A 25,603-nucleotide genomic window follows, 5' to 3' on the forward strand; every position below is an offset into this window, starting at 1 on the left:
GCTGTGGGTTGAGTATACACTCTGAGCCACTTCTGGGCAGCTATGTCCCCATTGATATTAGGTCTGTTGTTGGTGAAAGAAGGAACACTGGGCCATGGTGGAGGCCAGTTGTGATTATTTTTCAGTCTCACTGTGGGTATGAATGTACATTTTTCTTCTTTTCTGACTATAGTGGGAAAGTAAATAACATTCATAATGTCCACCCAGGAGAGTCCCTGTTTCTTACATGCTTAGCAAAAATGCCCTTTGTTTGCTGGTAATTAAAAGGCAAAAATGTCAGTGAATAAGTGGGCAAAAGAAGAACTGACAGAACTAAAACAAACAAACAAAAAACCCCCACAAATTTTCAAGATATACTTACATGTATGTACATGAGAGATACCCATGACACATGTGCTTGATTTATATGACCACACACAAAAACTGAAGGGCAAATTAGGGAAAACACATATATTGCATGTCTGTAGAAAGAACTTGGCTTAAGAAACTGTTGGTAATGTACGTAATGTGGATGGAAATAACAAAGTGATAGAAAATTAGGTTCTACTTTATTTTGGAAGGTAGAGATCCCTATAGTAGTATGACATTGTGAAAGTTCTCAGTAGCGTAGCATTTCAGATGGCTTTTGCAGAGCAGATTTTTAGTGTTTTGCTGCCAGAGAATTAAGTTCTAAAAGCTGGCATTAATTTCAGTCTTATGTCAGTAGCCAAATGGATTAATAATGAAATATCAAATGAAACATACAGTGTCTCACTTTAACATTTTTAATGATAATAATGACTTAAGACTTGATAAAGAGGGCTGAAAAAGAAGATTATTCTCATATTGCAGTTTTCATAATAAATGAAACTACTCCATGCATTATGTGGTCATCTTTTAAAAGGGTTCAGAGTAAGGCAGTTGGGAAATAATTCCAACTTGATTAAAATTTTCCTTCATATATTTAGTCAGCTCCTTGTCTTTATTTTTAAAGTACAAGAAAATAAGAATTTTAAGCCTCTGTAAAATGTTAAGGAAATGTCAAAATCAGTAAATGTGGGGAAAAAAGAACAAAAGATCCACATATGTAAGTGATAATTAAAAACCTTTTAGATTTGAGGCAAGTAAACATAAATGATGAGCCTTGAGTGTGTTCATCTAAGGACTCTCTGTCTTTTCAATTTCAGCTTTTTTTCAGAAACAAAAATACTGATTTACAAAGTAAATTTATGTTCCAGTTACTTCTGAATTTCAAGTAGAAGGGGACAGTGTTGTGTTTGAAGCTATTAATGCTATTTTGTGTTTCAAATACAAAATTTACCTTTGTGGTATATTTTACTCTTAAACATTTTTATGTATTTATGTATTTTGCATGTGTGTCGGGGGATGGAACCCATGCTTGCACATGATTTGTTTCCTTCCTCCTTTTCCCTCCCTCCCTTCCCTTGTCAAGCTGTCTACCACTAAGCTTCACCACCAGTCCCATTTGGTGTGTTTTTATAGTAGATTTTAACTTGAAGTATTGCTATTCATTCACACAAATTCATTATTTAGTACTGTTTCATGGTTTTGAACTGTATGGTTAGAAATAAAAAGTAAATTGTGCCTTTGTGATTATAGAGCAAAACATGTTTATAAAGCTACTTCTGTATAATAAACGTTTGATAGGTTATCGATATTTTCATGTGAGTATTTGATCTTTGTTTCTAATACATTGATTTTATTTGAGTTACAGTTGTTCTCAGGGAATATTTTAAAGCTACAAAAGCTTTTCTAATGAGCAGGTTATGCTTGCTTTGGATTTTGATGCTGAAATGTGGTTCTTCTGCATAGGTAGTATTGCTATTGTCCTGTATCTTTTCAACTTGTTCTTCATTCTTAATTACATAGTACTCATGTTTTCAAAACAATAGTGCATATTGTATTGAAAACTCTCTTCCCCTTACTGTCAGGCAATCCTTTGAGATGGCACAAGGACTGTACTACTGGGGTCTGGGAATGTGGCTCAGTGATAGATCACTTGTCTGTTGTGTGAGGTTTGATTCCCCAGTACCAGAAAAGAAAAGAAAAAGGCCTACTATAAAATATTAACATCAAACATTAATAAATTAGAAACATTACTTTTCAAATGACGTTATTAAGGATTTGGAGATTTAAAAATAGCATATTGCTTATTATAATATAAACATCTTTACAGATAAGTACTGCACATCCAAAAATTATTTAATCTAATCAACGAATCTGAAGTTACATGTGAAATCTCCAAATTCCCATTAAAGATAATTTTGTCATTATTAGATTGATCCTAATTCTTAGAAAATTTAAAAAATCTGGTAAGATGTAAAGAAGAGTGATAGCAATTCATTTTCCATTCTCTCTAACAACTTTTATTGTATAGTTGAAAACTGTTTAAAAGATCAGTCTTTCTAAATGATACTACGTACCATCATAGGCCTACTGTTTTTCTATTATAATTTGGCAAATCTGGTTTGATTGACTAATTGGATACTAAAGAAATGTTTCAAAATTGGGAATAGAGGAGGAGGAGTTATATGAAGAAAGAACTTGGCTCAAGTCTTTTGTACTTGGTGACTATGATTATGAAATTCATACTTAATATATTACTAATTAAACAATAATCAATTAAACAATGTTTCCTGATAATATTCATCATCTGTATTCATAATATAGTATTGTGCAAACTTTTTCCCATGGTGCAAACTTTGTCTCATGAGTGTCAAAGGTTAAAACTCTGTAGTGTCTCTAAACCTGAATTCTTTTTTCTGCTGACTTTGTGTCATCAGGATTTATTATAGTTGTGAATAAAAAAGATACACCATTGTGGACATGGAGCTATTAATCACACTGCAAATTACTATTATGAAGATAAAAGTGGCTGGGCACAATATCGCATGCTTATAATCCCAGCAGCTCTGAAGGCTGAGGCAGGAGGATCATGAGTTCAAAGCCAGATTCAGCAAAGCCAGGTGCCAAGCAACTCAGTGAGACCCTGTCTCTAAATAAAATACGAAAAGAGGGATGTGGCTCTATGGTTGAGTGCACCCGAATTCAATCCCTGATACTGGTCCCCCTTCCCCGCCAAAAAAGAGAAAAGGGGCAAATGAACTATATTTATTTATTTTTACTTCTGTTTTGCTGTTTTTCTCTTGAGGTTTAGAGTATATAAACAGGCTAATGAAGTAAATTTAAAACACTAGGAAACTCCATGCCTCCAGTCTTTCCACAGCCCCCCGACTTCCTTTTCTCAGAATCTGCTTTAGGTTTGTTTTAATATTGTAATAAGTGTTTCTGAAAATATTAGCAGCTGGTTTCAGGAATCATCTGGAGGGGGTGCAGATGCACTGCTATCATGAATCTTGTCATGGAGCTTTAGTGGAAATATTGGGCCTGCAGTTAAAGAACTGCTCATTAGCAATCTTTAAAACAATAATGGTGAGAAAGAGACACTTGAATATAATGCTATGCAATTTTGTCTCCTATTAGAAAGCAGAAGATGAAGATATTGTTCTCACACCTGATGGCACCAGGGAATTTCTTACATTTGAAGTTCCACTTAATGATTCAGGATCTGCTGGTCTTGGTGTCAGTGTCAAAGGTAACCGGTCCAAAGAGAACCATGCAGATTTGGGGATCTTCGTCAAGTCCATTATTAATGGTGGAGCAGCATCTAAAGTAAGCACATGTTAACTTTATCAAGTATATGTTCACTAACAAAAATGTTTCATTCCTATCCTGTGTGGGAAGTATATTCAGTTAACAGATGTTTTTGAATGATTTTAAAATTTTTTTTAACAATAACCCATTCCTGATCAAATAACGAATAAGAGAAATCTTAATGCTATATCAACTCTGCATTTTTAATCTCACAGAACCTACAACCCATAATCATGCTGCTTAAGTGATGATAATCTATGCAAAGACTTACCATAGGTCCTGGCATATAGTAAAGGTTAATCTTTTCGCCTTCCCCCTCCTGCTTGTGGGTCACTTGTTCTATTTCTCAGCGCAGAGAAAATTTCCTGGCTGTTTGGTAAGGGGGCACTTCTCTGCAATTGTCTAATCGCCTGGAGCTTTTACATGTCTTGGGTTGTAAATAATCTCTATGGGTGTTTCTGGAAGCAAGAAAGTAATCACTTTGTGTCTTTTGAATTAGTATGCTATTTTGGTAAACAGATTATGATAATGACTTGATTTACAAATGTATAAATGATTGAAATAGACCCAGGCTACAATGGCTGCTTAGACTTCATTATGCTAGTGTTCAATTGGGCATAATCCACTAGGATTAAAGCCCCCACCCCCACTATTTTTAGTTTAGTTTTAATTTTTTTTTTTTAACTAAAGGGAAAGCAATTTCTTTTATAGCAGACTATTTAACCACACTTATTTTACCTGTTTTCTTCCCAGGATGGAAGGCTGCGGGTGAATGACCAACTGATAGCAGTAAATGGAGAATCCCTGTTGGGCAAGACAAACCAAGATGCCATGGAAACCCTAAGAAGGTCGATGTCCACTGAAGGAAATAAACGAGGAATGATCCAGCTTATTGTGGCGAGGCGAATAAGCAAGTGCAATGAGGTAAAAAATATAAAACACCAAAGGCGCTAGTATCTGAAACTGCAATAAGGCTCATTTCTTTCCTAACATTGGACAAAGAATGGCAGGTTCCAGGACCTTACCTCAAAAGACGGTACATTATCTTGGCTTGCTATCATTGTATTGTTTTGTTATTAGAATGGGATTAGTTTTCTTAATTGTGATCAAAATATTTCTAAGTGTAATGTTCCTGTTTCTATCTCACCCGATGACACTATCTCTGAGGCATCTAGAGACAGCAGAGTTCTCTTCTGGAAAACAGGGCCACACCTTACTCCTCCAAGCCCACAGTTTCTGCTCTCTGAAGCTGAGTTCTACCAGGTGGCGATACAACTGCTTTCTCTGAAGGGAAATAACTGCTTATTCACTTGTTTATCTTACATGGGATGCCTCTTATGAAATAAGATAGTCTGGTTTTCTCCCATGTTGTTTCTCTGTCAGCGGAGGGAGCCCCTTCCCTATCCCGGCTTCCCCCTTTCACCTGAGTGGCTGCTTTTTCAGAGATTTGTGAGTTTTTTTTGTTTTGTTTTTTGAGAGAGAGAGAATTTTTTAATATTTATTTTTTAGTTTTTGGTGGACACAACACCTTTATTTTATTTTTATGTGGTGCTGAGGATCGAAACCAGCACCCGGCGCATGCCAGGCGAGCGCACTACCGCTTGAGCCACATCCCCGGCCCAAGATTTGTGCTTCTTAATACCAATTTTTGTTCTAAATATGTTACCTGATGATATCAATACTACCCTGAGTGAAAGAGACTTGGCTACAGTGTGCTCTGAGCTCCAGAAATATTGGAGTCGAAATGGTAGAAAATTAGGTTTAATTGAAAGTCAGTTTTGAAGGAAAATAGGAGAAATCTATGGCTCCAAAAGTTCCCTCTTTGCAATCCCTGAAGGTGAGCAGAACTGTTAAAGAAGAGACAGTGAAGTGAGGCCAGAAATTGGAAATGCACATGTGGATATTTAATTGTCTGTGGCTATACAGGTTTGAGGAAGTGGGGGTTGTAGCTCTTCATTCTCCATTCTCAGCAGGAAGAATTTGTTCCCAATTCAGAAAAGGAACCCCCAGATTTAGTCTGTTCAATGTTTGCTGCAAGTGTGCCTGGCATCCTGGGTTTGATCTCCACCAATGGGAGGGAAAAAAGTGCTGCAGTATAGAATTAGGAGTGAGTACAAAGACATAGGCACTTCTCTGGAAGGGCCTGACCATCTGCTTCCCCAAATAAGCCAACATGTACTATATGTGTTATTTTAATATATAAATATATATTTATTTTTCAGTGCTGCTGTTCTAGGATCTCACACATGACAGATAAGCACTTTTCCACTGAACAACATCCCAGCCTCCTGAAATGTTATTTTTTTAAAAAAAGACATATATTTCTTTTAGTTGTAAATGGACCTTTATTTTATTTATTTATATGTGGTGCTGAGAATCGAACCTAGGACCTCACACATGCTAGGCAAACATTTTACCACTGAGCTACAACCCTAGCCCTTTTGAACTATTATTCTTGAATAACAGTTTTTAATGTTTCCCAAATCATTAACAAAGTGGTACATGAAAAATTGTCAATAGTATGTTTATAAGACACAATTTGGCTTATTAGATCTTTTTCCTTTCACATTCCAGAGAAAAGCATTCATTCAACAGCTATTTATTGAGCATCTAGTATAGTTCAGAAAATGTAATAGATCCTAGAAACAACAGCAGTAAATAAAATAGACAGTGTCTTTTCTTAACGAACATGTATTTTCTGGCTAGTATATCAACTTTTTAGGTTCTTTAAAAACATATTAAAATGGGTGACACATCAAAATTTTCTTTCACAGACAACATTGAATGTTATGGGAGGACTTAAGTCAGAAATGAACCGGAGATCATCATTCTACTTTCATCTCATTTAGATTATTCCCTATTGTTCCCCAACAGTAGTGAAGCAAACCTGCACCAGCCTGAAAATGTTTTGATAAAAGCACTGATTTTATTCCCTGTTGCCCTGTAAAACACATGAAATTGGAATCCCATTGAAATATCTGTGTGTTGCATTTACTTCTGCGTGTGAATTTATGTGAATGAAAATGATTTAAGTAAGGGAACAGCTGCAATAGACAGTAATAGAGTTTAATATTCAATATTCCTTATGGTATCATTTTCGTACATTGCTGGTTATTACTATTTCTTAGGACAGTGTAAGCTTATAAAGCAATTATATCAAAAAAATCTTATCATGAGTGCTGTGCTTTCTTTGTAATACTAGCAAGAAGCCTTTTGTACTGACAGGGTTTAACTAAAGAATTATATGAAGACAGAAGAGCTCAATTCAGCTTCCCATAAGGCGTAAGACATGATTTTGCTGCTGTTGTGCTTATATTACATTAGGAAAACCTTCTCCCTGAACCACTGGAGGAGTATGTGTAAATTATGTTACTATAAATATTGATATAAGCATAGGACATCTTGATGTCACAAATAAACCTTGAGCCAAAATAACGTGTTTGAGTTCTCCCCTTCCGGGTATATTTGTCGCCCATGTAGTCCAGTCTGCAAGAATATCACAGAAAGATATTTTATTGTTTCTTCTTTAAGGGTTTATATACTTTCAGGTACATAAGATGAGAATTTGCAAAAGAAAACCTTATGTACTTTGGGCATCTTTCTTTCCCTTAGACATGAAAGTGTTGCACATTATTTTAATGTTTTCTTTAAATTTATTTGTTGACTTTCCTTTCTGGGTTTCATTTTAAAACCCTGCATTCCACTAACATTAGTCCCAATGCAGCACTTCTATCATGCTAGATGCTACTTCTCAATCTGTTTTGTTGACCTTTCAGGAATATCACTTTTTATTCTCAGAATGTTTCTTTACCTGCACTCTCTATTTTTCTACTACTCGAGTCTGTCTGTTCTCTTTCCTTTAAGGGTTCTTCTTTTATCCTGCTTCTTGTTTTTTTGTTTCTCACAGCTTTACCTGCTCTCTTGCTAATCTCCACTCCGTGATCATCTGTTACCGCCTACACAGTTGGCCCTCCCTCTTCATAGGTTTCACATCTAGGGATTCAACCAACTGTCTCTGCAGTGGTCATGTACAGACTTTTTTTTTTTGTCATTATTCCCTAACAATATAGTATAACAACTCTTCATGTAACATTTATATTGTTTTCATTATCATAAATAGTGAATTATTATAAATAGAAAGGATTTAAAGTGTATGGGAGAATGTTCTAGACAAATATTATGCCATTTTATGCAAAAGGACTTGAGCATCCTTAGAGTTTGGTGTGTGCAAGGGTCATGTATCCCTGTGGGTATCAAGGGATTATGACGAGTGGTGATTGGTGATGAATCCCCTAAAACTCTCTTGGAGCACCAGATTCCTCCATCCAATTGCCCACAGATACATTCACTGGTATGTCTCTCAGGTTCCTTATTCCAAAGGCATGGCCATTGCTTCAACAATAGAAGCCAGAGAGCTGGGGTCTCTCTCGTGCTCTCGGGTGCCTTCACTGTGTCTCTAACTTTGGCCTTGGGAATCTTTCTCTACCCAGCCCACTCTTCTCCATTTGTACTGCCATCGTTTGGATTCAGAGCCCATCATCTTCCCAAGCTCACTGATGTATTTCCCTGAAAGTTTCTGTACAGTCAGGCTGTCTCCCTCAGTTCGTGCTCTGCACTGCAGTAAGGGACATGTTTCTAGGAAAGCAAGATACTCTTGCCAGTCCCTACAGAAATCCCTTCAGGAACTCCCGCATCTCCAGGAGAGATGTGAGCCCATCACACGCCCATAGGATGTGAGTGATCTAGAATCTGTACCCTTCCATTCCCTGTGTGCAGTCTGCTGCAGCTCCTCTGTGCTCCTTTCTCAAACTCACGTAGCCTTTCGATTTTGGTTTTCTCTCCCCAAATATTTCCATAGCCCTGTGTACTCACCTTCGCCCAGCAACCCTATCACTTATCATGGTTTCTTTCACTGGAACTGTTAATACTGAGACTGCCAGGAAGTTGTCCATCTACTGTGTTCCGATCTATCTGTCATGGATATCAGTCTAGGGCCCAACAAGTCAATGAATGATGATGGTAACAGCCCAGGAACGTTGCATTTTTCAAAAAGAGAGAGAGAGAGACAGACAGACAGACAGACAGACAACATAATTAGTATTAGAGACTAAAGTTCTAAAATAACCATTGAACAAGGTAAGAAAATGAATTTTTGGCAGATTCTACATTTTCTTTGTTTTTTTTCTTAGATCTTATGCTCTTCCTTAACTACCTTTAAACACATTTTATACCAGTGTGGTGGCCTATGCCTATAATTCCAGCAATTGTGAAGGCTGAATCAAGGTTAGCTTGGACAACTTAGGGAGACCCTGTCTCAAAATACAATTAAAAAGGGCTGTAGATGTAGCTCAGTGGCAAAACCACTTTTTTAGCATGTGTAAGGCCCTAGGTTCAATTCCTTGTACTGAGAAAAAAAAATCATAAAGCAATCATTATTTATTTTCAAAGAAATAGAAATGACTTCCCTGTGTTGTATGCTCCTGGAGGATGCTGTAATTTTTTAGAAATGAATTTTTAAGTCTTGACATTCTTTTCCATTGTTTCAGCTTTGGAATGTACAAAGCAAAAAAAGAAAAATTGTATAGTTTACCCCAAAGGAAAAATTTGTTGAAGAATGAAATAAAATTGGGAGGTTGGGAATAAATGCCTGACATCATTCCTTTAATATTGAAAATAAATTGTATATGAGAATTAAATTATGCAGATTTTAAATAGCTTAAGGATATTAATATTTGTAGAAATTACTGTAATTTAACATAGCTTCCAGTTATTTTATTGTTTCTGTTAGAAGTGATTTTATGTAAACCTTCTCTAAGTTCTGGTAGGGAATATTACCATGTGAGTTTTTGAGTTAGACCCCATATTGAGGGATTTAGTCATCAAGGAATAAGAATGAATTAGAAGGAATTCTTTCTCTAGATTGGATCCTTTTAGAATTAGAAATCTGTATTAGAATAGAAAAAGGCCTAAGGTATCATTTATGGTTCTCTTCATTGTATGAATTAGGAATAGATGCTGAGAGGTCAAATGATTTGCTTAATGGTTTCGAGGCCAACACACTGACAGTAATTTAGAAGCAAGTTATCCATGCCTCTTACATAGGTGAGCAGATCTAATCAATCATGTTGTTCAGGCAATCTATATCCCAGTTTTATTGGGAAGTAGCATACAAGGAAAGCATGGGCTTTAGTGCCAGACCAAATCAGTTAAATTTTTGTTCGACAACATACAGGCACAATGACTTGGGGAGTTTCACCTTTCTTGCTGTTGCCAGTAGGAATGTGGAGGAAGTTAAATGTTGTCCTACATGAAAGCAGAACCTGAAACTGTGTCTTAAAACTCCCTCCACTCCCCAAAAGTAAAACCTATCTTTTTATTTTTTGCTTTTTGTTTACCTGTCCTTTGGATGCTGGAATTTTCTAGCACATATAATTGTAATCTAGGTTAAATGTCATTTGATTTCAACATTGTGCTATGTCCTCAATTTTAAAGGCCTTCTTTCATGTAACCTAGTATATCATTTTAAGGAAAATCTGAGTCATACACTTTTCTGAGGAATGAATTTATTAAGTAAATTATTTAGCCAGTGCCTGATCTCTACCAGGCATTGGGGATAAAATGGAAAAGAATATGCTCATAAAGTCTGAATATCAAATAATAAGATCTTGCCAATTGCAAACTAGGATCCAGTTTTAGGTTGGCTGAAGGGGATTAGGGCTATACCTATGCCAGCTTTTCAGTGTTTATAATGGAGATGGTAGGATACATTTTCTTTATGTGAAAAATGTCATTTACCCACTAATGTATAATTAGATCAAAATGAGATTTTACTAAACCCTACAGAAATTGTATTAGTTTCTTTAGAATAAATCAAGATTTCTCCTTTTTTTAAGAAAAGGAGAATATGCCAAGTATATAATGAAAAGCATAGTCACTGGACAATATCCAGTTTTTTGTTATTAAAAAGCATTTATTATTTTCTGATTATATAAGTAATATGATTTGAATATATTTTCAAAAGCATACCATAGTTACATTATTTTTAAATTTCAAGGTTATTCTCAATTTTTATACCTTTGTAAATAATATTATGATAAATATTGATTTTTGCCCTGTTGGGATAGTGACTACAAAGTGAAATAAATGCCTAGTCAAACAGCCAAAAAAATATGATACTTTTTGACCTACCTTTTTAATTTCTAAATTACTTTAGCAAAACATTATCACTCTACCCTCCTACCAATATGGGTTATCTTGTTGCAACCTAGAGCTACAAGATATTCTTTAACAGAATCTTGCTAAGGATGGAGGTGAAGGTTAAAACAACTACTGGTATTACTTGGGACTGAATTAGAGTGGAGAAAAAGTGTACAGTTTAAGCAGCAAAGAGATAATGTCATGAAAAGTGCTGTTCTGTTTACTATGGGTTCTTCTCATTAAGCTTAAATTTAATATGAGGATTTTAGGGCATGGGAGACCAAGCTTGGAGGGTGGTTATTCTGCCCTTACCTCTTCTGTGCTGCTGCTGAACGTCATTTTTTTGCAGGGGAAAAAATCATCAGAAGATTTAAAACAACACTGTGTACCCCAATCAGTTTTTTTTTTAACTGCAGAAATTAAAAGGCATTGTATGTTCTGTTAAATATTTATGTAGTAGACTATTGATGTCTTCATTTAAATCTGTCTTTTCAGATGCAAATTAGACATGGGTTGAGGTAGGGAGGTGTAAGATCTTTCCCATGAAAATGTTCAAGTGCATGATTCTTTGGAACAGCCATCTGACTGTTTTTGTCTAGAAATCCTGGATTCACTATTTTTAGTAGATTATTATTTTGCTTTATAAAATTTTTTAATACCTTCTTTGAATATTTTGATATTTCTTAAATGAAGGAGGTTTTAAAAGATTTTATCTTTTAGAAAGTAATATGTAGTTGAGTTAAATTTATTTTTTAAGTAAATTGAGGATATATTTATGTCGTGTTAAACTATGTCTTTAATGTATGTGCTCATTTAAAACCTCACACTTTCCAAAAAAACACACTTGTCCTCAAATTTATAGAATATTAGTTTTATTTGTTGTTTGTTTTTATCTCTCTAGAGTATCTTGGAATTTAGGCATTGGTTTTTTTTGGTTTTTTTTGCATAAAATGTTCTTTTATTTCTTTACATCAGAGAACTTGAATATTTAATTTACTTTTCAGTAAAGCTGTCAGTTGTAATCTGCAATTTAAAAAAAAAAAGAACCTAATAGAACAAATCCTCATTTCACAATTTAAACCTTATTGAATTTAATTCACTAGCACTGCAAGTTTATTATTCTCCTGCAGTTTGACGTGCCTCCAATTGTAATTGTGTTGACCCTTCAATGTGTTAAATCTCCCCAGTGCTTATCAAACTGGGAGAGATAGATCTACAATTTGGAACTTCATTAAATATCTCATTTATATTAAACACACCGTAGCTTCTAACAGAAATAATAATTTGTTCAGACAAAGCAAGACAGTTTCAGTTTCATCCATTTCGAATGTATGGGCTTCTCATACTTGGCCTTGGTGCCCTGTTCCTGCCTGTGCCTTGCATCTACCCTCCTTGGTCTCACTGGCACCAAAGCCTCATAAGAAGTTAGTCCATGAAATTAACCTCAGAGCATGACTAGTGACAGTTGTATTTAAGTGTACTTTGCTTTTCCTTGAAGCAGAGTTGTTTCAAGGTCTTATTAACCTAAATGTCTTATTTATGTGGAGATTTGGACTTGTAAGACAAAGCAGTTTTAAGGAATGCCACATACTATTTTAATGTGTAATCATAGAAATTGACCTGCATTTTTTTGCTCATTTAGTAGACTTCGTATTTTTTAAACATTCTTATCTGTGTATTTTACCAGAATATTTGGTCTTTATTTCCGTATTATTCTGTATGCTGTTAAAGTGCTTATTTCAATTATTACTACTTCATATTTAAATATTATTCTAAGATGATACAATGGTTATTCTGAGTTTCTACTAGAAGAAATTTAGATTCATTATATTATTGAAAACACTTAAGCTGAAAAATGGAAGAGCTCATAATTCTACCAGCAGACAGGCAAAGAGGTGTGCTAATTGTTAGAAATATTTACATACTGTATGTAATAAAACTATATCCCAACTCCAGCTTCTATTCTGATAAAGCATGTCTTTTACAGAAAAACATTTAGTAAGGAATTATGAATTAAACTATAACTTAAATTGACTTCAACAGATACTAACAGTGAAATTGAAAAAAATAAGCAACCAGATAAGATTTTTTTAAAAAAAGCTTTTAATATACATATTTTTTCTCTGGTGGTTACAATCTGACAGAACTTCATGGGAGGCATTGTCTAAAGTGGCACAGAAAGTTGGTCATTAGGCAGAGCTGTCATCACAAATTATTTTGGTACAGGGTGAAAAGTTCTAGTTCATTTGGTACCCAGTTGGATACAGGCCTTGGGCAAGTTGTTATAATTCCCCCATGCTGCTAATGGGCCTCCAGGACTGATTCTCCCTTGCCCCCGCTTTCTGTATAGCTAAAGTCACCTGGGAGCCCCCCTGGATCTGAGCTGCCCATTGAAACAGTGTTGGATGATAGAGAACGAAGAATTTCCCATTCCCTCTACAGTGGGATCGAGGGACTTGATGAATCACCCACAAGAAATGCTGCACTCAGTAGGATAATGGGTGAGTCAGGTAAAACTCTGTTTATCTCATCTTATGTTTATGCTTTCATTGGTTCACTGAGAGGTTATTAATGTAATATTAATGTAAAGGAGACCCATGTTTCCAAGAGGAAAGAGAACAGGTTCATTATAATCATTCAGGAAGCATTAATGTGAAAAGAGTAAATCAATACATCGATTTGTTAAGTGAGTTTCAGAGCCCATAATATGTGGAAAGAAGAAAAAAGAAAAGGATCATAAAGAAATGTTTTTTTTTTTTTGTTGATGTTGTTCTTCAGGGATCAAGATATTCTTAGCTTGTTGAGATAACCAGTGAAGTTCTATTTTTAAAAATGTCAAAATTTAGTGGTGTATGGCAACAGGATTTAAAAGTTATATGTCATTCACTGCTTAGAGGAAGAGGAAAAAATATGTATACATATGGTTATGCACCTTTATTAAATATTCATATTTATTTTGTTTATACTAATTAGGATAGTCATATCTTTTAATTGTATTTCTACATTTTCAAAGCTTCATTCTCAAAATTCTATAACTAGTCTTCTGCATCCTTTGTTTGAATTCAACACCATACTGTCTGCATGGCCCCCAGTGGGTAATGAGGTTATTAGCACTTGCTCTTCAGCAGTTCAGCTTTCTACTAACAGATCCAGTTAATAAAGACTTTCTCTGCCACAGGAGTGGTTGGATATGCAGAATTGCTCATCTTGGGATTGGTTTTCTGAGATTTTTCAAATTTAAAACATAAGTGATGGTTTGATTAAAACAACAGCTGACAGAAAACACTGGTTTTACTGGTATATTTTGCAAGGCTCTCATTTAAAATGAAAACCTAAATTTAACACCATTTTGAGTACATTTAATGCAGATTGAATACACTTTAAGTTTCCATTATGAGACTTCATTGAAACAAGAATTTGTGGAGTTCATCAGTGGGAGTTTATGGAAAGCCTGCTATTGGGAAGACTTTGTGAATTTGCTTTTTGCTGTAGATACAAAGATGAGTAAGAAACAATCTCTAACTTTGGAGAACTTTCTACTGGGCATAATAGAAAAGATTATTGATATATGACTAGTAGAATTTTCTGTTGTTCTTTCTCTAATCTTCTAGCTTTCTCATTTGGAAAAATTGCTAATAAACTCTGGATTTCTTATCTTGGTACATGTAGAGCTAACACATGCCAGGTCTCTGGTTTTACTCTGTTGGCATTTTCTTTTTATCTGCCTGTCAAAAGAGAAATTTAGGGCAGGATGCTTTGCCTGTTGGTTTGAACACCAGTTGGGTGAAAGGCCTTGTGCGTAGTTTATCACACGTATTCTTTGCTTATTAATTATCACTCTCTTCACTGCAGTTGGATTTTTCCATACTTTCTTGGCTTTGGTGTAAAACTTTATCCGTGTTGAATTCTTTTCCATTGATGAAATTTTAGATCCCTTGAGAAAGAGTGTGTGTGCATGTATCCCTGGATCTGTGTGCATACAAAGTGATATGCTGTAATTTCCCCTTTGTTATAGGAACATAGGACTTGCCATACTGAATCAGACCATTGGTCCACCAGTTCCTGTAACCTGCATCCTGCCTCCAATCCCTGATGCTTCAGAGGAAGGCGAAAAACTAAAACTTTTTAAAAATCAAACAAATATCCCAAAATTTTTACCTAGTCACTTGTGGAAATGCTGTATATATGGGTTGAGGATTTTTTGTTTTCTCCATAGTCTGTCACCCTGATTTTTTTTTTTTTTTTTAGCTGTGACTGTGTTAGTCCTCTTCATCCTGCATTCTAGTTGACATTGTTTCCCCTTCCCTCAGCTAGATATGTAATGAGTTCTTATATTCTAGATGCCTTCCTATGGCAAGAATTAACAGCCTAGTTCTGTATCTGGTGATATATTGTACATATCCTTTGGCTGGGGAGTGACAGATTTATTATTGTTTGATGGTAGGCCAAATTGATGTGTGATATACGTGTTTCTTTAAGACAATTTGTTTACATGTTATACTAGAAAGTGGGGATCCTGTGCAGTTTTACCCTGAAGAATGTATATGCTTAATTTGATTTATCTTACATTTTGTGTATTCGAGACTTAGGCAGACTTTTACCTGTTCTTGTTCTAGTGTCATCGGCTCTAGATTCAGATGCTATTCATAAAGTTGCTTAACACACGAAGTTAGAAATCTTGTAAAAGATGTTACTTTGCAACCAAATACCAAAATACAGGATACCATATATAAATATGAGAGCACTGACCTTCCATTAGCCTACATTAATAACAGTGGTATTTACTAGTTTGCACAGTGTCGAGGAACATAGAAATTTCTCACACAGATCCTGTTTAATTAATGGTTGTTTTCTGTGCATTTAGAATCACTCCTGTGTGATCATTGTGGACATGATGCCATTTACTGCATTTTCTGGTATGCTAGGAAGAGACCGTTATATGGAAATTCCAGAGGATTACATTAAGAACTGATTATTTTATGTGAACAGGGCAAATTTTCACACACAATATTCCCTAAGTAAGACTGGACCAGAGTTTTGAGGCCTTGTGATCTATTTCTTTGGTAACACATCCCAGAAGAGAAGCTTCTACAAAATAACACCAAAAAAAAAAAAAAAAAAAGGAGCAGACTTTCCACTTGGAGGGATGTCAGATGTCATCAGTCACACTCTTTCTCACTTTCCAGATAAAGGAACTAAGTCCCAACATCCCATGATGATTTTTGTTTTATTTGGTTTTTGGCTATTTCTGCTTTCTAAAACTAGCCATCTCGGGGGGGAATGCTGAGATCACACAGTAACTGTGAGTGACATTCATGTCATTCATTCCTTATTCACATCAATTTAAAAGTGTCCAGTCCTTGAGTAAAAGCATTAGTTTTTAGAATCTATTTCATCCCACATCCATTGTGATCTAAAAGTTAAAGAAGTTCATGTTTGAAATAACCTTAGAAACTATGTAATCCATCCTTCATATCCTCTAACTCAAGGAAGTTATGGACCAAAGAAATTAAGTGACTTAACTAAAACTGTACAGTTTCTGTGTTTCTGAATCAAAATTTGGATTTATACTTTTCTGGATCATGGGTCCCATATTTGTCACAAATGAATTGTGACCAAAGGCTAGATTTCTCCAAATGTCATCTGTTTTTACCGAATTCCTGCTGTCATGGATTTTAAAAGCAAAACTTGCATATCTATCAAAAGAAGTAACCTGTAGTGATCCCACATAGGATTTCTTCCTTTGAGGAGGCTTGAAAATGTTTTCTAATTTTTGGACCGTCTTAATTAATAACAGTAATGAATAATAGGCATAGCTAATTTAACCAATACGTTTACTCCAAAAAATACAGTACAAGTTGATATTTGAGGACATCAAAACTTAAATTTTCCCTCAACATTTTTATCTGAACAAATTTTGTTTAAAGCACAGCAGCAATTTGTTATATCTATTTTAGAAGTTATCTCAGTTGTGTCTGTATTCATACATTTGTGGTGAGTTGAAATTTTGTTCAAACATTTTCACCTTGTTAGAAATTTGACATAGAAAAATGGGATATTGATGTTATCAGTCATATCACTGGCATAATTTTCCTCATCTCATTTGTTTCTAGTCTCATTCATGATATTACATTCCTTGTAAATTTACCAATGAATAAATGTTTAGTAAACAATAATTTTGTATCTCATTGTTTCACTCTTCTATAAGATATTGACTGGTTTACTTCTTTTTTTGTCCATGGTGATTAACTAGCTGAGGACGAAGGATGTTTGTTTGTTTGTTTTTTCCATCAAAAAACAGATAGAATTCTTCTCAAGTCACTCTTATAAGATTTCAATCTCAGGATGTGCCAAGTACTAGTAAACATAATTAAGAGATTTTGGTGTTATCTTGGTGGAGCTTGGTGGAAAGTATAGTTAAGTGGGTTAGTTGTTTACTACTCCAATTGATTCTTGGAGCCAAATCCCAAATCTATTCCCAGCCAACATGCTAAGAAGTGAAAAATTAATGGAAAATATGAGTAATCAAATCTTGTTAAGTATTAATCTCCACAATCATGGGTGAGAGAAAAACTTCAATTTTTTTATATAGTTCTTGACATTTATGTATGTCAAAAATCTTGGATCATTTAAGGTATAATATTCCCATTCCAAACAACATTAGAAAATAGGATTATCACATGAACCAATCAATGTTTCATATCAATTATTAGATATCACTCAGGATATATTGTGTCTTTGCAAGAATTTTAGTTTTTGTGTTTAAAACTATGTGCATTATTATTACTCTGTCATATTTTCTTCAGTAAAATATGCTTGAGTGAAGACATGGTATTTAATGTTGTGGATAATGCCTCATTCATGTTAATTGTAGGTCAAGGTTAAACCTCATTTTATAATTCTGTATACTTTTGGGAGAGAAAAACAGATCTTGAGGAGGATACAGTCTTTTGCTAATTTGCTAATAGTGCTAGAATGCCCTACCTAACATACATACAAATGGTATTTTGGTGAACAGGTTTCTATACTTATATTCCAAATCTTGTGTAGGAAGAAATAAATTATTTGAAATCAAAAAAGGGAAATGATTACATGTTATATTTGATGTATGTTTGTATCATGAGCATTCATATAAAGCTGCCAGTTTTTATAGTAATACAAACTGGTGCTTTTGAAATCAAAGTAGAAAGTTTTTCTTGATAAGATGCCCAAGTAGAGGTTTCAATGAACATGTAGTGTTTCTATACTAGAGTAGTCAATGCTAAATAATGAATGCATTTGAAATTTTTAGCAAGTTTTCTTTTGTGGGTTGTCCTGGAAAAATACAGCTTAATTTTTTTATTTGTTTGTTTCTTTGCAGAAATGTCCTGAAAAATATATTCTGTACTCAAAAAAAAAAAAAAATCCTTTAAGCCTATCTAGAATACACCCTACATTCCTGTGGATGTTTTCTTTCTTTGTATTTTATTTATTTATATGCAGTACCCAGTGCCTCATATATGCCCGGCAAGTGTGCTAGTGCTGAGCCACAGCCCCAGCCCTAGATGTTTTCTTTTAAAGTTACTGAACTCTCTATACATTTGCTGTAGTGTTATGTAAAAACAATAATTTTTAATGAAAGGAAAGTTCTCCCAGTGTAAAATGGTGGTGGATTTTACTTGGATAGGAACCCAAATATAGCTGATTTGGAAATCGAACTTAAAATGAGAGCTTTTCTATGCTATGAGTTGGACAGAGTAACTGTCAGAGCTGTTTCCTTTGTTGGGAACTCAGGTTGTGAACTTCATGCCATGAGGATATTACTGTGAATATAGCCTCTCGCACGGTATCCACGTGGATCAAAAGCCTTGGCAATATATTCTTGTTGAGAAGAAGCGTGGTGTAAGATTTTGGGAAGAACCTACAAGAACTGTAGGTGATTTTTTGGGGAAAAAGATGACATCATTTGGACCCCAGCTTTATCATTCCAGAGTCAGACCCTTGTAACATAATTCTGTCCTTATAAAGACTGTGACATGTAAATGACTGTTAATGCTTATCCATGAACCTGAGCAAATTGTACTATGAGAAACTAGGCAGTATTATAGAAAATTATAGGTCTTTCCTTACCAAGAACATTGTATCCTAACTGAATAAATAAAAATTTACCAGTTCTATAGTCAAGGCCTTAAAACCTCAAAGGCAGTCAGAGTCTTCAGATCCTTTTTTTTTTTTTAATTCCAACTTTAACATCAATCTGTCACCTCCCTTCTCACAAGCCTTGATTCTATGCTTACTCCCTTTGAAGCATCACCTGAGTGTACTATGAGCTTAAAGACAAATGCCATCATTTCTTCTGACAGAAAAGATAATATTCATTATTAAAAACCCAACTCTGATGCTTACTTTTGTTGAGGTCACCAGCATTCCCTATGCCCAGCTACCAAGGCAATTACCAACGCCATGTGAATGCCACAGAACCTTTGACATGACACACACACCAGTTTCTGCTGAGTGCCTTCCTCCTTATTTGCCTGTGAACTCTTTGGAAAGAGATTATGTCTTATAGTACCTCCCCAGGGTACTTGTCCAATGAATGAATGGATGAATGATTGATGTACATTAATAGGGCTTTCCTCTAAATTTCCTGGTAAAAATTTTCAAAGAGCTTTTCATAGCTTAGTATAGGCATAGCAGTTTCATATTAGAAGACATTTTGATGATTATCTTTGGCTGTAGGTAACTTAAAACCAGATAAATTGTATACTGTGCCCAGAGCTACATAGCTGAGGTGTCTGAAGTAATAACAGACTTGAGGCTTCTGTTTGACGATCATTGATGAGGAATAAATGTGCTAAATTCTATTTTGTTCTACCAGGTTTAACAGATATGTGGAAGTTTAGGCATTTTCTAATTTAGCAAAGTATTAAAATGAATAGGCATAGCAGTTAAATAGATGTCTAGAATTTTTCTTTTTCTTTTTCCATTGGACAGGTAAATACCAGTTGTCCCCTACTGTGAATATGCCCCAAGATGACACTATCATTATAGAAGATGACAGGTTGCCCATGCTTCCTCCACATCTTTCTGACCAGTCCTCTTCCAGCTCCCATGATGATGTGGGATTCACGATGACAGATGCTGGCACCTGGGTTAAGGCTGCAATCAGTGATTCAGCTGACTGGTAAGTTCGTAGTACAGAGTTGAAAAACATTAGTTAATTGTGGTTGCATTTTATTTTATATTTTCTATGGCTTATCAATGAGCCCAATTCATTTATTTTTTATAGCTTTTTTTTTCAATTTTCATGTTCTTAATGATTATATAGTGCTAACCTGTAAACTTGCTGAGGTATTCAAATACTATAGTTAGTAATTTAGCTAAAACAACAGCAGAACTAACCCTATTCATCTGCTTTCTTTTTTTTTTTTTTAAAGAGAGAGAGAGGAGAGAGAGAGAGAGAGAGAGAGAATTTTTTAATATTTATTTTTTAGTTCTCGGTGTACACAACATCTTTGTATGTGGTGCTGAGGATCGAACCCGGGCTGCATGCATGCCAGGCGAGCGCGCTACCACTTGAGCCACATCCCTAGCCCATATTCATCTGCTTTCAATGTTTTGTTACATATTTTAGATTTCTGTTAAGTTGGCATTGTATTTTTTATACAATAAATAAATTGTATTCAAATCCCCAATTTATTTGCTGAAATTAGATGCAAAACTAATAGTTAATGTATACCAGAGATGAGGGGGAGAGAGTTACAACACTGTTTAAAATATTTTGCCTTTGTTTTTAGCAGGAATTTTTGAGAAATTCTAGTTCCATTTTTTTTCTGTCATATCCTTAAGAGTAGGAGAAAGCACTTGATATTTTTGAGCCAGTGTGTGGCTCACAAATGTGGATGGGTACCTTAATCCACATCCCTAGTAGTTAAGTACATCAATAATGCAAAAGTAAAGTCCCTCTTAGAGATAACTCATAAGATGGAGAGACCATTAGCATGAACCTGTGAAGTATTAAACCAGAATTTTCCTATTTCCATTTCTCTAGGATCTTTCATAAGCACATAAGTAAAACTGTATTTAAATGTTGTGTCATTGTTCCCTCACTACTTATCAGTTTCTACTTCCTACTCTTTCCCTGACTTGAGTCAACATTAAATGTCAGATTCAAGGTATTCAGAGGACTGATTATTTGTGTTTACATTTTAGCAATGATTTTAACAAGGCAAACCACTCCGTCTTCTCCCACTCACCAGATGAAATCATAAAAACCTAGTTCATTCATCTGTCAGTTCTGCAGATGTTCTCTTGGAATAACTTCACCTGTTAGTTGGGCCCTTGAAAAGTTCATCTCTGGCTTTTTATTTTCTTTTTTAATTCTCTTTTTGAAAATACAGTATATAAAAATAGATCTCTGCTAAGCCTACATAATAGCTTAGCTTTGAATGAGTTTTTTTGGTTGAATATAGCGGGGGTGACTACAATATACAGTAAAAACCCATTTGAACTGTGCAGATGCTGTTACATTGCTGCAGTTTATGTCGCTTTCTGAAAGCGAGAGCAGTAGCAGAGAGAGTTAAGGTTTAGATCTGTGCGGTATTCATCTTGGGGACAAAAGCCTTTGAATCTCCACCATGATGAGAAATTGTGGGGGTGGTCATAGGAATAGATCTATTTGGGGCTTTATAAAGCACTGCGTTGATGAACAGAAATAAATAACGTGTGGGGATAGATTGTGTTATTGATTTCCCTAAGGGGGATTTGCAAAAATGGTAAGGACTGGTGTGATTTTGCTGTGGGGAATGTGGGGCAAAGGAAAGAATATGAATGAAGGGTTATCCAAACAAGAATGGCAGCTGTTCTGCATCACAGCAGAAAATGTAAGCTTCTCCAGTCTGACAATATCTCCCTAATCTTTGATGAAAATGTTAGGAAAACAAAAGGGCAATAAGACAGGATTAATAACTGGAATTTTAATAACACTGGGGGTCAGGATATGGTTACATTCTTCAAAGAATCATCTGTCAGTCCTGCAGTCTAACTATTTAAATATTCCAGTATACTGTTTATTTGTCTGAAATTAGTTTAATGGATATATTGATAGGGAACAATTAATTATGTTATGGTTTGAGAATATTTAGTTATTTTAAGACTCTTGTTAACTCACAAACTCATTTGACATTTTGAATTGTGTATATTTACAGTTCATTTCACAATTGTAGAAGGCTAAATATGTCAAATGGCTAAACTTCTAATTTGTAACCTAATAAAATATGCTTTTCCCAATCCATCAATTAATTCAGGGAACAGTAATAGTTTTTTTTAAGGGGGGAAAAGGCTTAGCAGCAATTCTAATTTTAATTACAACATAAACTTTGAGGATATAAAATTAGTTGTAAATATACTTTATGGGGACATTAGGCTACATGGGCAGCTATAATTTATAATTCTTTGAAACATCTTTGCCAATAATTTCTTTTAAAATTCTATTTCAAATTCATTCCATCTACAAGCTTGATGCCTTCTTGGTGTTCAGGTTTTGAAGTGTTCTGAATATTACCCTTCCCCACTCAGTGATTTGCTAAACATGTACAGGATGATTGAAGAGATCTACTTTCAGTATATAAAAGAATATAAAAGAGCTACTATTATTGGAAATACATTATTTCCAATTTGATGCTACAAAATTGAGGGATAGTGAGTTTTAATTTTCCATTTCTAAAACTGTGTTTCTTGAGTAAATTCTTTGTACTCTGGATATTATGAGCCATCTATCCCAGAGCAGAATATATAGATGTAAAGGGGCACTCGGGACTTCAAAATAAACGACCCTACTTCTTCTTGGAGCATCAAATTTATTGAGAGTTTTTTTTGGGGGGAAATGTGATATTGTATTTAAAATGGAATTTTTTAGAGGAGAATGACAACAAAATGACATTTCTTGAGTATGGTATTTTGCAAAACTATGAAACAAAACTGTTTTTGCCTTGGACTAAACTCCTAGTCTCTCTGGGATTTATTTTCTCTTTTCTGTATACCTTCACCCGAGGTAGGATGAGGCAAGAAGGTGCTCTGGAGGCAAAATTTAAGGAAGGCTCACTGTCAGATGTTAATGCTATACTTCTATGACCTTAAAAGTGAATACTTCCTTAAATTCTGGGTCCCATATACCTGGTATTTCACCCTTGGGTCCTCTCTGTGTTTGGTGGAAAAGATTGTCCAATTCTTTTATGTGAGTTTTTTGAACACCATCATTTGCATTACTTTATAATTTGAGATTGATAATCATCATTGGATAATAGTAACTTATTTTCTTCAGTGCTCAGTAGTATACAAAGGGCTTTCATCTTAAGTCCCAATTATCTCATTAGATGGTTAGGAAACTGTTCTCCTGTTGAGCATATTAAGGCATATTGGTTCAAAACTTCATGGTCCCTCACCCAGTGGTAGAGATTTTTCTCTGGTACCCTACTTTTCACATCTTTAAGTTTAGCTATCCTTTAAAAGCTAACTCATTTTATGCACAGCAAATATGTTTTTGATTCCAGCCAAACCAGATCACACTGTCCTTTCACCAGTATGAATGACAATTCTTGTAAAGCTATAAAGGCTTAGAGAAGCTTGCTTCCATCAGAAACATATAGAAGTCTATCATAAATTCAGCTGACTTAATGGAAGTGGTCCCCTCCCATCCTCAGTATGTTCAGTTGGCTCTATTGGAGTGGTCTCTGGCCAGATAGGTAAGGTGGCTCTACCCTGATAAAGGAGAGTTGGTATATTTATTTACTGAGCATGTCCACACAAGGGGAAAAACATTCCCATGGTATGAACTGTGCTCAGAACACCTGGTGATGCTTTTTAAAATGTTCACAGATTTTTACACATGAGAGTGATTCTATGTCATCTCCAGCCACTTCCGCTGGAAGAACACTTTGGAATATATCCTGCTACCAGTGATTTGCCATATGCTTTCCTATCATCTACATTTGAGCCACTGAGTTGGTGCCACCCAAATCAAATGTCATCTAAACTTAGTTATGCTTTTCCTGACTCCTTCATATACTGTTAATTCTCTCATCTGTGCATCCACAGCATCTGTTTCATGCTTTAAGTTTATACAGTATTTTTCTTATGAACTTGTAGAACTTATGAACTTAGCTTCTTATTTTGACCCTTGTCTACCCAATCCAACACTTTAATCAGGATATGTTTTGATAGAGGTCTGTTGAATTTTTAGTTGATTAACTATTTCAGATGAGCAATAGCCTCATAAAACCACCCATAAAGGTGGGGGTTTTTTCCCTTTCTTTTATCCCCCTTTCCTGAAATACATGATAAAGACAGAAAAGAGTATGAGGACACATCTTTTTTGGAACTTCTATCCAGTTACAGTTTATATGGCCACTTTTTTGTGTGTCAGTCTATGTATGTAGTATATGGCAGGTTTTCTCAAATATTGAATCCTTCCAATATCGGACTCATTTTTACTTTTATTTATTTTTTCAGTCCTGGGGAATTGAACCAAAGGCATCTTGCTTCTTAGGCAAGTGCTCTACCACTGACCTACCCCTTAGTCTTTTTTAAAATTTTTTTTGGTTCTGGGTATCAGACCCAGGGTTGCTTTACCACTGAGCTACAACAACTCCGGCCCTTTCAATTTTATTTTAAGACAGTCTTTTACTAAATTGCCATATTTGTTTTGAACTGGCAATCCTCCTGCCCAGCCTGTAAGATTATAGGTATGTACCACCATGCCTGCACTTATCCCTTCTTTGTTAATAATCACTTAGAAATAATGATTTGTCAAACAGAGTGAAGAAACAGAGAGGTAAAGGAGAAAATTGACAGATAGACTCTGGATGTTAAATTAATTTTGTGTATTTCCATCACCACCTATTCAGACAAAGTTTTATTAATAAACTTCATTTGTGTCATTCATCTTAAATTGTTTTGATAAATTTTATATATATATATATATATATATACACACACACACAAACACAAACACACACACAATTACATGCATATACCTGCATGTACACACATAAAGTATGTATACATTTTTCTTCAATTGGATGTCTTCTATTTTTAGTAAATACTTTTATGTTTATCTTTCTTTTCATACCAGCTCTTTGAGTCCAGATGTTGATCCAGTACTTGCTTTTCAACGGGAAGGATTTGGACGCCAGAGTATGTCAGAAAAACGCACAAAGCAATTTTCAGATGCCAGTCAATTGGATTTCGTTAAAACGCGAAAATCAAAAAGCATGGATTTAGGTAGTGAGTACAATCTCCATGAATCTTTATCTAAATAAGGTTTAGATGCTTTCAGGATAAAATTGGTAGTCCCAAACACATGTCTGTTTACTTTTGAGCAATAGAGAAAATAAATGTGAAATGTGGCAATTTGGCAAAAATTAGTTTTCCTCTGAGTTTGAGATAACTGTATTACTCATAAGTGGCATGTTTTCATAATATGCAATATGTTAATATGTTTTCTTATGAGAAAGGAAACAAGCACATGTGCATATCATGCTATATTCATATATCTTTATTTTTAAATCTGAAATGTTTTTAACACTTTTGGCTATTTAAAAAACAATTTCATTGAAATTATATTTGGTTTGTTGTGGAATTTTTAACCAGAAGACTAAAATTTTGGAGAGAAACCATTATCTCAATCCATGTCTGGAATTTGGTACTCTATGATATCTTCCTTTCATTGCTATTCTTTAAGGTTTACTTAATAGAACCTCTTTGTGTTTTGAGA

General features: G+C 34.9%; 1 protein-coding gene across 24 annotated transcripts in view; it reads left to right on the forward strand.

Moving 5' to 3' along the window:
* Positions 1–25,603, forward strand: part of Pard3 (par-3 family cell polarity regulator) — a 669,836-nt gene that overhangs the window by 410,121 nt on the left and 234,112 nt on the right. For 7 of the 24 annotated variants that reach the window (XM_078023399.1, XM_078023411.1, XM_078023404.1 and 4 more), the window contains 5 exons: positions 3,484–3,672; positions 4,408–4,578; positions 13,202–13,361; positions 19,825–20,014; positions 24,962–25,113. In XM_078023399.1, the coding sequence (XP_077879525.1) occupies positions 3,484–3,672; positions 4,408–4,578; positions 13,202–13,361; positions 19,825–20,014; positions 24,962–25,113 (862 nt within the window). Of the gene's footprint in view, positions 1–3,483; positions 3,673–4,407; positions 4,579–13,201; positions 13,362–14,866; positions 15,003–19,824; positions 20,015–24,961; positions 25,114–25,603 lie in introns of those variants that run through there. The other 17 variants (XM_078023416.1, XM_078023405.1, XM_078023401.1 and 14 more) reach the window with 7 other exon arrangements.

This window comes from Ictidomys tridecemlineatus, chromosome 10 (assembly GCF_052094955.1).
Source record: "Ictidomys tridecemlineatus isolate mIctTri1 chromosome 10, mIctTri1.hap1, whole genome shotgun sequence".
In the NCBI taxonomy this organism is placed as follows: Eukaryota; Metazoa; Chordata; class Mammalia; order Rodentia; family Sciuridae; genus Ictidomys; species Ictidomys tridecemlineatus.